At 48.3% G+C, this 14,330-nt stretch overlaps 1 protein-coding gene across 1 annotated transcript in view; it reads right to left on the reverse strand.

Annotated features, from left to right (window-relative positions):
* Window positions 1–14,330, reverse strand: part of ko (Stork-head domain-containing protein knockout) — an 82,062-nt gene that overhangs the window by 49,000 nt on the left and 18,732 nt on the right. Inside the window, exon 2 of the mRNA XM_087361405.1 lies at window positions 2,740–2,968. Within this exon, the coding sequence (XP_087217531.1) occupies window positions 2,740–2,937 (198 nt within the window). The 5' untranslated portion in view covers window positions 2,938–2,968. The remainder of the gene's footprint in view (window positions 1–2,739; window positions 2,969–14,330) is intronic.

Here is a 14,330-nt window from a genome sequence, read left to right on the forward strand (position 1 = left end):
TTTTAGCCGTAAAACCTGAACCAGTCGAAGAAATTCTTCGCCCTCTATGGGACCTGCAGGTTCATTACCGTGTCTACACGTCCCGCCCATCTCATTCTCACTGATGACTGAATATTACCCGGTGAAACGAATACGTCAGCAACCCTCAACGCTCCCCGTTTCTTATTAGGTCCAAACATCCCCTGTTTTTATAGGCACCTTCCATGTTTCTCCCCTCGGAACCAAGTTTCACACCCAAACAAGCCGGCAACAGTTATACTAAGGATGTTTTCTTTTGGGATCTATAAATGGCTGCCCCAAGCATCTCTGAGAGCTCACTTACCCGAACACTCGGAGTCCCCCCCCCCCTGCGGCCATTTCCTGTTTCTAAATCTGTGGTTCAATTGCGGGGAGGACCACAGAATGCACCAGACAGAGGAAGACACGCGAAACACAGATTTCAGACTGGTGGCGAGTATCTGGGAAGCTGTGCTGTGCAGTTTGGCAGACGTTTACCGACGTTCCAGGGTTGCTTACCGCCTTGTGGCAGTCTGAACACTCATCGCCCTGATGATGGAGGCAGTAAGCAAAGCCGAAGCGTCGGTAAATTTCTACCAGACGACACGGCGCTGCAACCCAGAAGTCGGCCATCTTCAGACAAGTGTCTGCTCTGACCATAGCAAGAACCTCCACTCCAGGTTGTTCAAATGTGGCCGTGAATTAGCAGGGATAAGGCAGGTAGCGGACCGGGCATCGGCTTTAGAAAACAAAAGGGTCCGGTTCGCATCTCGATCGGGGCACACCTCGCCCTCAGCCCAGGTACCAGGCGACGCAGGACGCGAAAATGTGACGTCGCGTAGACCAGCACGCAGATTCCAACGCCCTGAAGACGGAGACGGTACGTTCCTCAAAAAAGTTTATATCCATCTACAGGTCTGCACGGTGTTACAACCCGGAAGACCTAAATCGGCGTCTTCACCGTGAGAACCTCAAATCACATTTACATTATCACTCACGAGTGACCAGGGTGTACTCAGAACATCCCGGGTTAAATATCTCGGTCTGAAAACCTGCTGTACCGAGGTTTGTCTCAGTCAGTCCTAGGCAAATTCCGGGATAGTACTTTAAATTATATCAGGTTCGCTTCCTTCCAAATCCTTTCCCATCATTCGACTGAGAGCGTCAAATGAATTACGGAAAACAGAAACACTTTGAACAAGGACCTCTTTGGGGAGCTTGGCCGCGCTCGCCGCCAGTGAAAGGAACGCACAGTTCAACGACGAATGAATGAAACCCTTGTTAAAGCCAACTCCACCCCCAGCGACAAGGCAATAAACCGCAGGCTTATTCCGACAGCCTGTCGCCGACAGTTCCCGGTCGTCCTGGGACCCCGCAGAGGGAAATCAGCAAAAATACCGACGCTCTGACTTGCATTCTGTACGCCGACGAACAGAGTCCTCATTGAGAAGCTGACAGTAGCTCAACTGGTCAAATTCCCCGCCTTTTATGAAACCAGAAGTTTCTTCAAGCGTCCTGAACCACGTGACTCCCGCCCACCTCAATTTCTTGAATATACATTTTAATATTATCAAACCATTTATTCCAAGGTCTCCTTCTTTAAAGTTTGTAGCTGAAAACTGAATAATAATCATAATAATAATTTGATGAGACGACAGATCACGTGTCTTGATGCCCAGCGCTGGCAAGAGAGTAATATATATATATAACGACATGATCGTGTGTGTACTCAGTTACATTTTAACAAATGCAGGTAAAGATAGAAAAGAAGAACACATCCCGAAGACAGTGGAGACACGTGAAGATAGCCAAATAACCATTTTGTGGAACAAACAAGTCATAACAGAAAAATTAAACCAGATATAATCCGAAACAAAAACGGAACTTGTCTCTTAATTGATATAGCAAATACCGACTGACAGGAATGTGATTAAGAAGGGAGCGGAGAAGATCTTGAAATAGAAGGACCTTCTCATAGAAATACAGAGAATGTGGAAGGTTCAAGCAAAATTAATCCCAATAATTATAGGAGCAACTGGAATTGTCTCCAGGTCACTCAGGAAATATTTGGCCAACATCCCGGGCGAACACGACATCAGGGAACTTCAGAAGACCGCCATTTTGGGAACTTCAAACACCATCCGAAAGACGCTTTCATAAAATAAAATTATATAATACATGTAACACGTATTAAAACCAAAATGTATTTCAGAAATAGCTTAGGGGCAAGGTCTGTCTCGGGTATTTGGAAGTAAATTCCCTATAAGTGGGGAACAGATGTGTCTTCGGAGCAACTTCTGTAAGGATGTGCAGTGGCGGTTAAATCGGTTGGTGCAGGGGACTGGAAGGAAGCGGTATTACCAGTTACAAAGAGGTTTAGGGAGGCGAGGAGGGGAGGATGTGAAGGGAGAGGACACGCGGGTCTGAGACAACTGCAGCTTCAAAGGACACGTGTCAGAAAAACCAAGGACTCTTTTGGGAACAGACGACAAAGAACTAGTTTCGCAGAGCCCAGACCCTCAGTAACTTAAAATGGAACATAAGCTGACTGTCGCCCACCGGGTTCATCTCCCGAGACAGTCTAACCCCGTTTACTTACAAAGAATGTTTTTTTTAAATAATTCTTTATACTTTACGTTTCCGGACCACAATTTTGTATGCATTTCTAACGTCGTCGGGCGCTAATTTTCTGCGTGGGGTGCGGGTGGGAGAGGAGAAAGTGTCTGACGAGTGCACCCTCACCTGGAACAGGAGGTACCCACTGTCGTACATCCAGTACTCCGGCTCGTCGTGTCCGCGGGCGGACGTCTTCCTCTGCTCCGACAGCAGAGCCACCTTCTGGAGCTGGATGGCGAGGCACCGCTGAAGGATGAGCAGGCACCTGGACCCGCCCGCGGGGGTGCCAGGCCCCCCTCTAACACCGGGGCTACGCCCACTCATGTCCGCTCGCCTCTGTCACATGTGGTCCGACCTGCAACAAGCAAAGGCGATCAATCGCTCGTCCTCGTCTCCCGTTCTGCAAGCAACGACGGGGACTTCGTCGGCAGAGTCCATCGTCTTGACAAGATGACGGCCAAGAAAGATCTCAGGTTCTCACGGAGGTGGGTCTGAAGTTGCTGTCTTCTGGGTTGTTACGTCGTGTAGTCTGGTACACTTTTACCAGGTTCTTGCTGCCTGCATCTTGAGGGTGGCGTTGCAACCCAGAAGGGAGCCATCTTGATGGTCAACTGACAATTCTCGAAGCCCTTCGTCGCAAACGTATGCACCACGTGCTTTTGCGCTGCGATTACAAATAAGACCCCGACCCCACACCCGATTCTCCGAAGCTCCCCACCGGCTCAGGGATCGCTCTCCACTTGAGTCATCGCCTGACTCATCCGGGCGGGGGCGGAAGGCCGATACGGCAACACACCGCAGTGACCGACGGAGCTCGAAGCACCCACCCCTCGCTACTTCTGGCATCCTTGGCTCTGGAACGATCCGTCTGATGACGTAGCGTATTTTGACACACACGAAACATCCCGACAGACACTCGAAATCCTCGAGATGACTCCGTTCCGCGTTGCTGAATGGAAACTCAGAGACGACAAGCGGTTAAATGTGGGCTCACGGTCCCCTGAACTGTGTAACTTTCAGCCTCTGGACACAACGAGTCACAACCGCCGATCTGAGATACATTTTAATATTGTCAGCCCAAATTTGGAAAATTTCAAAACAGCTTTACCTTCTAGGACGCATTTTGCCAACTCCCGATACGCCTATTTAACCACGGTAACAGCGATAAATGTCACTTCGTTTCATGTTTTTCTCAGAGATTTGTTCTGTCTTCATCAGCGACTGCGCGCACGTTTCGATGCGCCGAGAAGAAGATCCGAATCAGATCGAAACAGAACCACACCAGCCGCCCGGTCCAGTCCCGAGACACAACTTCCGAACGCTCCTGTACCACGCCGAGGTCGTATCTGACCCCCACGCCTTGCCAAACCGAAAAGTGTCTGGCAAACATTGCGTCAGTATTTGCCGTGTGTGTTAGTTGACAACCAACACCTGAGGGCGTATCGAGACAGCAGAACACTCAGAGCCAACAAAGGTTGGTCCTTCCACGAGAGATCGCCCTTGACGGGAAACGTTGATACAGCGTCGCTGATAATTTAAGAACAAATCTGTCCACGGTGACAGGTAAGTGTGAAAAAGAATCCGTCTCCGAAATTCTATCGGATCATCGTTTGACGCCAGAGAATTGATTAACACCAAAGGAAATCTGGCACTGAGTCCGAGAAAGTGGACATCAATCTTATGACGGAGGAAGACCACGATATGCTAAGCTTACTTCGTACAATAGCCACGGTGGTCTAGCGGTTAGAACGCTGGCCTTGTAATCCTGGGGGGTCTCGGGTTCGATTCCCGGCGGTGCCCGAATTTATAACTTGTGTTGGGCAAGGCCGTGGTCTAGGCAACACGGAGTTTTCCTCCGTGGCATCCCAACAATTACTCCATTCACACACAGAAGAAGGCAATGGCAAACCACTTCTGGATCATCTGCCAAGAACGTATATGAACAGGTCCCAGTCCGAGAAAAGGATGGAAGGATCCTGTTCATATGGACCTGTCGGCAGACAGAACACTAAATAATAATAAGATGAGGTGGTCTAGCGGTTAGAACGCTGGCCTTGTAATCCTGGGGTCTCGGGTTCCATTCCCGGCGGTGCCCGAATTTATAACTTGTGTTGGGCAAGGCCGTGGTCTAGGCAACACGGAGTTTTCCTCCGTGGCATCCCAACAATTACTCCATTCACACACAGAAGAAGGCAATGGCAAACCACTTCTGGATCATCTGCCAAGAACGTATATGAACAGGTCCCAGTCCGAGAAAAGGATGGAAGGATCCTGTTCATATGGACCTGTCGGCAGACAGAACACTAAATAATAATAAGATGAGGTGGTCTAGCGGTTAGAACGCTGGCCTTGTAATCCTGGGGTCTCGGGTTCCATTCCCGGCGGTGCCCGAATTTATAACTTGTGTTGGGCAAGGCCGTGGTCTAGGCAACACGGAGTTTTCCTCCGTGGCATCCCAACAATTACTCCATTCACACACAGAAGAAGGCAATGGCAAACCACTTCTGGATCATCTGCCAAGAACGTATATGAACAGGTCCCAGTCCGAGAAGAGAAAAGGATGGAAGGATCCTGTTCATATGGACCTGTCGTCAGACAGAACACTAAATAATAATAAGAAAAATACTTCGTACAAAGTATTCCTGGCTGTGCACTCACATTTGGGGAAGAATGCATCCTGTGAGCCGAATGTAAATAAATAAATAAAGACTTCACGATTGTTCCCAGGCACCAAAACATCGATAACAAGAGATGACACTATTTTACCATAAATGTGCTACGTTTGGTGTCGTCTCCTGAACACGAAAGAGAATTCTCAGTTAGGAACGCACACGTGCGTCCTCCGTGCACAAATCTCGTTCAAAAATGACAAAATAAGGCGAATTGCTTAACGGAATCGTGAGTTCTGCTGAGGACAAACCAAAGTGTGAAATCATTTCGCTGTAAACGTACGATACGTTTAGTGTGACAAAGAGTTTCTAACTAAAGCTGTGGGCAAACTCCATTACGTCAGCCGCTTCAAGGACACTGCATGAAGTCCACTGAACCATCACGGACTAAAATTAGACCCGACAAACTCGTAGAAAGTGGAGTTCTCAACCAAAGGTCCGCCAACATTTTTGTTCAACATTATCACACTGTAAAAAGAAAATATTCGATTTTAACCGAACGTTTAACAAAAACAAGAAACAAGCAAACAAACCTCTAAAAACAATCACTGAACAGTGTTTGTGACAATACGACAAAGTTGGCAACACTCGTAATGAACCGCCGTTAAACTCGTGGTGGCCTGAGGCCAACCACGGCCAACATAACGCCAAGTGTTAAAACCGCCTGAGGCCCAGAGGTCGTCGTCGCCAAACAATATTTACTCACCAAGACAGCAACGGTCAGCGGGTTAAAGCTCTTTTGAGGAAACGTTCGCTGGTTCTTTTCGTAATTCATACGAAACCCATACCAACTGTTAAAAAAATTCAGTTACTGAATGCTGAAGAAGGTGGTACATATAGTAACCACTGGTTTTTAAAGGGTTTAAGTCAATAAGGTGGCATCTACTGGTTCTAGAACTTTCTCACAAACCTAACCAACGCAATTACAAACTCCGGTGAACTGGATTCAGAGCCATCCACGTCTGTGTGGGCGAGGGCACGTCACCTACCAGCAGGTCAGAGGTCAAGACACGAAGAGAAAGCAACAAACAGTGTTCCCATATCACGTGCGCAAAAAAAAAATACAAGTGTCGTTCGTACCGAATTTTGGATTCAAAACTCAAGTCACGACCGGAAAAACATTGCACGTGATTATAACGGCGGGTTTCTCAACAAGCGACGCACTTGGCGGGAAGAATCTCTGGTCTCGAGATTCGTTCGATTATAATCGCATTGCGTCAGATCGATCGATAATTATCCCAGGTCGCACTTCACGCCAAGAATTCGTATGACGCGCGCCCCGGGGGTCGAACGGAAGGGTTCGCGAGCCAATCAAACTTTTTACGAGCATTTTACATTTCGTGCCAGAACTCTTTAAAGCCTGAGGGGCGCGTCTTGGAGTCTTGTAGGCACTGACCCTTCTAGATTCATGTTCGAAGTCGACGACAACGTCAAATCATTTGTTACGCGGAGATTCCGCAAATCACCAACGATGTTCTCGTGTTTCTGGGAGTCGCCTCGCTGCCTTCTACTGTCATTTCATGACCTCTGACCTCACCCCTGATACTTTTAGAGACTGGGGGAGGAGAGACGACGTACAAAGTTAAGACATGGTGACCTTGATACTTTGTACGTACGAGGTGCGATCGGAAAGTTTCAAGACTGCGAGTATAAAAAAAACCCGTACACTTATCTCAGGTATTAAATTCATCCATCACCCTCGAAGTAGTTCCACTGGGAGTGAACACAACGATCCCAGCGCCGCTGCCAAGCCTGGAAGCATCCCTGGAAATCTTTCTTTGTCAGCCTGTCAAGCACCATCTGCGATTCTGCCTGAATCTCTTCTATCGTCTCAAATCTCCTTCCCTTTAGCTGAATTTTCATCTTTGGGAAGAGGAAGAAGTCACACGGAGCTTAGAAAGGAAGTTGGGGTCGGTTCTTGCAAGATCTTTCAGCTCCTGACAAACGAGAAGTCAAGTCGATTCTGCTTCTGGTCCTCAGACAGGAGCCTTGGCGTCGCATGTGGAGTTCTTCCTTTAGAATCAGCTGACAGGTCCCATAGCCTATCCAAACAAAGTCGCACAAGTCGTTGATGGTACGACGTCGATCTTCGTAACATTTTCGGGCGTTGTGCTCGAAGATGGTCGTCCAGAACGCTCGTCATCATCGACAGAGGTTCGGCCATTTTTAAAACGTGAATGCCACACAAAAGTTTGCGGACTCCCCAAATGCTTGCTTTAGCATTTCATAGGTTTCCGTAGCCGTTTTGGCGAGTCTCTGGCAAAATTTGATGCACACGCCATTCCGAAATCGCAGGAGGGTCGGTGTAATGCACTACCAAAACGCCCGTAACTAAGAAACAAATGCTAATTCGATGATGCCGGCTGGCACACTGATTCACTATCAATGTAGGCCGCACCCCCTAGCGGCAGAAGCTCGTACTGCATCCGGTTCGCCCGCTATTGACACAGTCTAGAAACTTTCCGATCGCACCTCGTACGTATAACGATGCTGGCTAGACGTACAGCACGCACGAGACAAGAGCCTCGTCTACCGGCGAGTAATGGTACCAGCTGCCATGTTTGTTCATTCCACCGTCGAATGTCCGTGGTCGAACGCCGGTAGAATTTTTAACGACCAATTTCACGTGCAAACACTTGTTCGGGGGGGGGGGGGGCTGAGATAGAAACAAAGCCAGGCTCCCGATACTTCTTTATCCTGAGGAATGTGTTTCGAGCAGACAGAGAAGGGGGCGAGGGGGAGCGGAACGTAATTGCGTGAAGTTGCCAGGTTCCCTAAACGTACGGCCGTCAGACGTGTACAGCATTCGTAAGACATTCGGCCAACCGGGTACAGTAGCTCAGTTAATAAGGATGCCTCTCGGCCCGGCCACGGAAGGTACCCAAATTCTTTTAGTGCCCTGATGATGGAGGCAGCAAGGACCTCTGAAACGTCCGTAAACTTCTACCAGACTACACGGCGCTACAACCCAGAAGACAGCCATCTTCAGACTCACCGCCGTGAAAACCTCAAATCCTACTAAAACTATTTATCGACACTAAATCAAGTGGTACACATACTTACCATCGGGCTTTAAAAGGATAGTTGAGCCACCATGCGTTCTTAACCCCAACACTAGACTGTGCATTTCTCAGTCACTTTGGGGGGGGGGGGGACAAGCATTAGATAATAATATTAAAACGGGTCTTAAAAGTGTGGAGTCGATTCATTTGATTCAAGTGGCGAGCTCTTGTGGACATGATAATGAATCTTCCTGATCCCATAAAAATCGAGGAAATTTTGACCACCTGGGCGACTACCAGCTTCTCCAGAACGCTGATTCCAACGAAATAAGATAATTATTTAGTGCGTTAAACTCGAAATATCACGACGGGAGAAACAAAGAGACCCCGGAAACACGTAACAGCTGTTGTTCATACAAGACACTTTCCGATCACAAATATCGATCGATTAACGCCGTTTAAGGAAATAACAGCTGTTTACTTTGAGACTATAATGCAACCGACGAACGTAAACAGCGAAATCGTTGATTTTTAGAGCAGGTGGTGGCTACATCTGATTCGCACTCGACTTTAAAGGGCTTTACGTCAACAGCTGTTCAATGTCACGAGATGATCCAAGAACATCGAAGAGAAAATGTTAAGAGTTTAGTAGGGCCTGAACTGGCGTGCAGCGTTTGCAGAAGACAATGAACCGGGCCCTGGGGGCTGTAAGAATGTGGGCCTTGTCATAGGAGCACAATCAGCCGTGAAGAAGGCAACAGTCGATAAGAAGCCTCGCCTTTTATAAAGCCTCAATGTTCATTGCCGCGTGCACAACAGTAACACAATGGGGCCCTATCCTGAGCCCGTAGAAACCCTGTCCACACACACACACCAACATTCTATTCCCTTTGAGATCAATTACCCCTCCATCGTCGCCTTCGTCTTCCAAATAGTCTCTTTCCTTAAAACTTTGCACGCATTTCTCGTATCTCCCATGCATGCAGCGTAATATCTGGCGAAGATTATAAATTATAATGATCTTTACTGACGAATGTCCTCCGATGTGACACGGCCGATTCAGTGGTCATTTCATGATGCTGGTGGTCTAGCGGTTAGAACGCTGGCCTTGTAATCCTGGGGTCTCGGGTTCGAATTTATAACTTGTGTTGGGCAAGGCCGTGGTCTAGGCAACACGGAGTTTTCCTCCGTGGCATCCCAACAATTACTCCATTCACACACAGAAGAAGGCAATGGCAAACCACTTCTGGATCATCTGCCAAGAACGTATATGAACAGGTCCCAGTCCGAGAAAAGGATGGAAGGATCCTGTTCATATGGACCTGTCGTCAGACAGAACACTAAATAATAATAAGATGAGGTGGTCTAGCGGTTAGAACGCTGGCCTTGTAATCCTGGGGTCTCGGGTTCGATTCCCGGCGGTGCCCAAATTTATAACTTGTGTTGGGCAAGGCCGTGGTCTAGGCAACACGGAGTTTTCCTCCGTGGCATCCCAACAATTACTCCATTCACACACAGAAGAAGGCAATGGCAAACCACTTCTGGATCATCTGCCAAGAACGTATATGAACAGGTCCCAGTCCGAGAAAAGGATGGAAGGATCCTGTTCATATGGACCTGTCGTCAGACAGAACACTAAATAATAATAAGATGAGGTGGTCTAGCGGTTAGAATGCTGGCCTTGTAATCCTGGGGTCTCGGGTTCGATTCCAGGCGGTGCCCGAATTTATAACTTGTGTTGGGCGAGGCCGTGGTCTAGGCAACACGGAGTTTTCCTCCGTGGCATCCCAACAATTACTCCATTCACACACAGAAGAAGGCAATGGCAAACCACTTCTGGATCATCTGCCAAGAACGTATATGAACAGGTCCCAGTTCGAGAAAAGGATGGAAGGATCCTGTTCATATGGACCTGTCGTCAGACAGAACACTAAATAATAATAAGATGAGGTGGTCTAGCGGTTAGAATGCTGGCCTTGTAATCCTGGGGTCTCGGGTTCGATTCCAGGCGGTGCCCGAATTTATAACTTGTGTTGGGCGAGGCCGTGGTCTAGGCAACACGGAGTTTTCCTCCGTGGCATCCCAACAATTACTCCATTCACACACAGAAGAAGGCAATGGCAAACCACTTCTGGATCATCTGCCAAGAACGTATATGAACAGGTCCCAGTCCGAGAAAAGGATGGAAGGATCCTGTTCATATGGACCTGTCGTCAGACAGAACACTAAATAATAATAATAATATCGACTGCGCGGGTTATATGGACGATGTATCAACTGTACAAGTTCGAGTGACAGAACGACTACGACTGATTTTTTTTGGGGGGGGGACGCAGAAGGGTGTAACCCCGCCAGTTGGTCAGAGAGACTGAAAAAAAAGGGTCACGATCCTCGATTTTAAGGGCAGATTAGAATCGCGTACCTTTCAAGTAAGAAACAGCTGATGACATAAAGGACCAATTTACCACCACCACCCCCCCCGCACCGTCGCGGTCAAATAATCGATTCGGGTCACGGGGAAAATCGAACCGAACCAGTTTGGTAGAGAACGAGCACGTCTGCGGACAGGATACGCGAACTTTCTCATGAAATCGATCTTCGTCTGCATATGAGAACGTTCCAGTTAACACACGACGAACCGGATTTCGGTTCCCACCGTCACATCGACCAAGTACCGGGGTCAAGGTCACTCAGGCGTGCAGATGGCCTCGAGGTGTGTGTGTGGAGGGCGTGGCGGTAAAGAGACAGGCGCATTTGCCTCGGCACCAGATGGAGATGAGATATCAGCCTCACGCTCCGACCACATTACCACGAGAAAAGAATTCGCGAAAACTTAGGGAATAATCCTGGTCCAGCCGGGAGTCGAACGCCGCGTGGGGTTCTTTAAACGCTCTGCAGGTGGTCCAGCGTTCGACTCCTGTTATCTGAATCACACGAGGTAGCTCAGACTGTAACGATTATAACGCCAAATGATTTAAATAATTAATGAACTGGAAAGGGTGAGGATGGAAGCGATAACGCCATTTGCCTTTAGTGACTGGGGGCAACAACAAAGATTCTCAGTGAGGACACTCAGTCCTCGGACCCAGGACCTCCCGAGTACCAACCTCTCGACCGCGAAATTCGTTCTTCGGGAAGACCCCCAAGGTAATTTTTTATGTCGACAGCAAAGCTACTTTCACGGGTAGGCTCTCAGCTGATTCTGACAGTGGGGAAACAAGAAATACGCACAGTATTTTCGACGGAAACGTCACCGCGAGGAGGCCACCAGCAAGTGAAATGGGCGAACCAAGTTATGAAGACGAGAATTAGACCGGAAGCCCCGTAACGACAGCGAGAGACCCCTGTGCTCCAAACAGGGAGTTCACATAGAACATCGTCATATCAAGCACTAAGTTCAATGACGTGGGTCAACCATCATTAGCAGTTCTCACAGGTTTAAGGTACGACAAAAATACCTGAGGCACGTCCTCTGACAGGAACGAAGCCATGACGCGATCTCCTGAGAGAGAAAATGTTTACAAGTCAAACATCACCGTGCAGTCTGGTATCATCGCCCTGATGATGGAGGCAGCAAGGACCTCCGAAACGTCTGCCAGACTACACTGCGCTTCAACCCAAAAGACTCACCGCCACGCGGCATTTCACGACCATATATCAACCAGAACTGTAACGCAGTCAGTACAAATGGAACAATTAACGCTAAGAGAGTGCAGCTGCGATACAGCCGACAAGGGGTGGTCATCGAGCTTAGGGATTGGTCAGGGCATTGAATGGGACAGACGATAAATTTATACATAATTTTGGTGATCAGAAGGGAGACGTGTCTTTTTATTGGTTTCATCTGGCTCAGGAGAGAGTCCAGTAGGAGGTGGGGATCTCGTCCTGTAAAATAAGGGGAATTCTGTGACGAGCTGAGGACGCGTCTCGATGAGCGGAGAAGTCTTCTCTCGGCCGCTGCACCTGTCGGGAGTTCGCGGCTAAATCCACCTGTAATTTGAGCCCGTAGGTCACTTTCGCCCGGCCGTCCAGCTACTTGGTCAGCGAAGCGTGTCCGTAGCCCACTGACGCCTGTCTGACACACATCGTACACGTCCACGAACACACGACTTCGGGGCGCAATTCTGGAAGACTCCTCACAACCACCGAGAAGGAAAACTCTGCTTGACGGCTGTGCTAGAAGTCTGCCAACGTTTCGAAGGTCCATCCTGCCTCCATCATCAGGGCGGTACAACCCAGAAGACGGTGAGAACCTCAAATCCTACTATAAACCCTGGTTGTTTATTCCATTACGCCGTATCATCCGGAGAGGTTAGTATCGAGAGGACGACGAAGGAAATGATCGTGGAACTTTCCGGGAGAGACCGGGGAAGGTCGTAGAGTACAGACGGGATAGGCCAATACCGAGCTGGATTACGGGTCAGTCCGACCTTGTCAGGCAAGCGACCTCAGACATAAGACACAAATCACAGGCACTGGCATTTGAACGACTCGTATACGGTTACTACAGCTTCCTTCCTTATCCCTTACAATTCATCAATCGCCATATCACTGAAGCTCTTAAATAAACACTACAATGCCCTATTATTTTGCTACGTTACCGTATCAACTGCTGAAGTTCAGACTGATCTGCGTTTGAAGTTTACTGTAAATGAACTGCAAACAGCCATAAAAGGTCAATATCGATGTTTTCAGTGACGTCATACTGATAATCATCGTGGATGAACATCAAAAGGCGAGGTGCGCATTGGCAAATGCGGTCACCAAACGTTGTGTGCACTGTACACACGTTGGAACAATCTACTGTAAGAAATAAGGAGGAAAATTTGACTGCGGCTTCTGAAGAAGCCACGCGGACGGGAGGCAAGCCTTTCTCTTGTTTCGACATATAATGGCGCAATTATTTTCATCTCGAAGCGCACCATCAGTCAAGAAGGAACATCGCCACTGAAGCATGCCTTGCATACGAAACAAGTATATCACCAAGGCGATCCACGACAGAAAAAGACGAGAGACGTGCGACCTTGCTTACGTAAAAGTTTCGCCATGGCTGTGTTTTAAGAGCCCGGCTGGCGGTCGTCCGCTCAGGAAGACAGACACGGTCGGCATTACACCCACCCACATGACCGACTTTCTTATGGGTGGTCTCAAACCGTGGGAACTAGCCTGGCTGATACGCAGACGAACGACGAGTTGCATTTGAAAAGCGCCTGGGGACTGACGCAGGCCCATATTAGGCGAGAGCCAGCATTTCCGGACCGATGTCACTCGCTACTCCACAGTGTTTCTTCAAAGCGCTTATTTTCCATCTACGTAAGTCGTGGGTTACCATAAAATCGCCACAATATCTTCGCACTGGGAGTTTCGAAGAAAAACCAATTCACATAAGGCAAAACCTTGTCATAAGTACGAGAGCCACAAAACTCGGTTACTTGGCAAATACGGAAAAATACAAAACAAAAATCTGAAGATGGCTGCTGTCTTCTGGGTTGTCGCCCTGATGATGGAGGCAGCAAGGACCTCTGAAATATTATTAAACGTCTACCAGACTACGCCGTGAAAACCTCAAGTCCTACGAGGGAAAAGTTTCTGCCAATCTTAAGTGTCATTAAACAAGAAAAGAAAAACTACGACAAACCGTTACAGCGCTACGGCGATGTTGCCACGTCGACGTGGCAACATCGCCGTATCCCTTTACTACTGATGTAAAGAGCGGATCTTCGTAACGGCTCGTCGTAGGCGGAAAATTCAAACAGCTGAGACCGGAAACACGTGTTGATTTGCAACATTACGAGGACCTGTCAGCTGATTCTAAAGGAAGAACTCCACATGCGACGCATCCTGTCTGAGGACCAGAAGCAGAATCGACTTCTCGTTTGTCAGGAGCTGAAAGATCTTGCAAGAACCGACCCCAACTTCCTTTCTAAGCTCCGTGTGACTTCTTCCTCTTCCCAAAGATGAAAATTCAGCTAAAGGGAAGGAGATTTGAGACGATAGAAGAGATTCAGGCAGAATCGCAGATGGTGCTTGACAGGCTGACAAAGAA

Source organism: Zootermopsis nevadensis, unplaced genomic scaffold (genome assembly GCF_977971745.1).
Source record: "Zootermopsis nevadensis isolate Lab colony 2312 unplaced genomic scaffold, Znev_1.0 Znev_ptg000057l, whole genome shotgun sequence".
Taxonomy (NCBI): Eukaryota; Metazoa; Arthropoda; class Insecta; order Blattodea; family Termopsidae; genus Zootermopsis; species Zootermopsis nevadensis.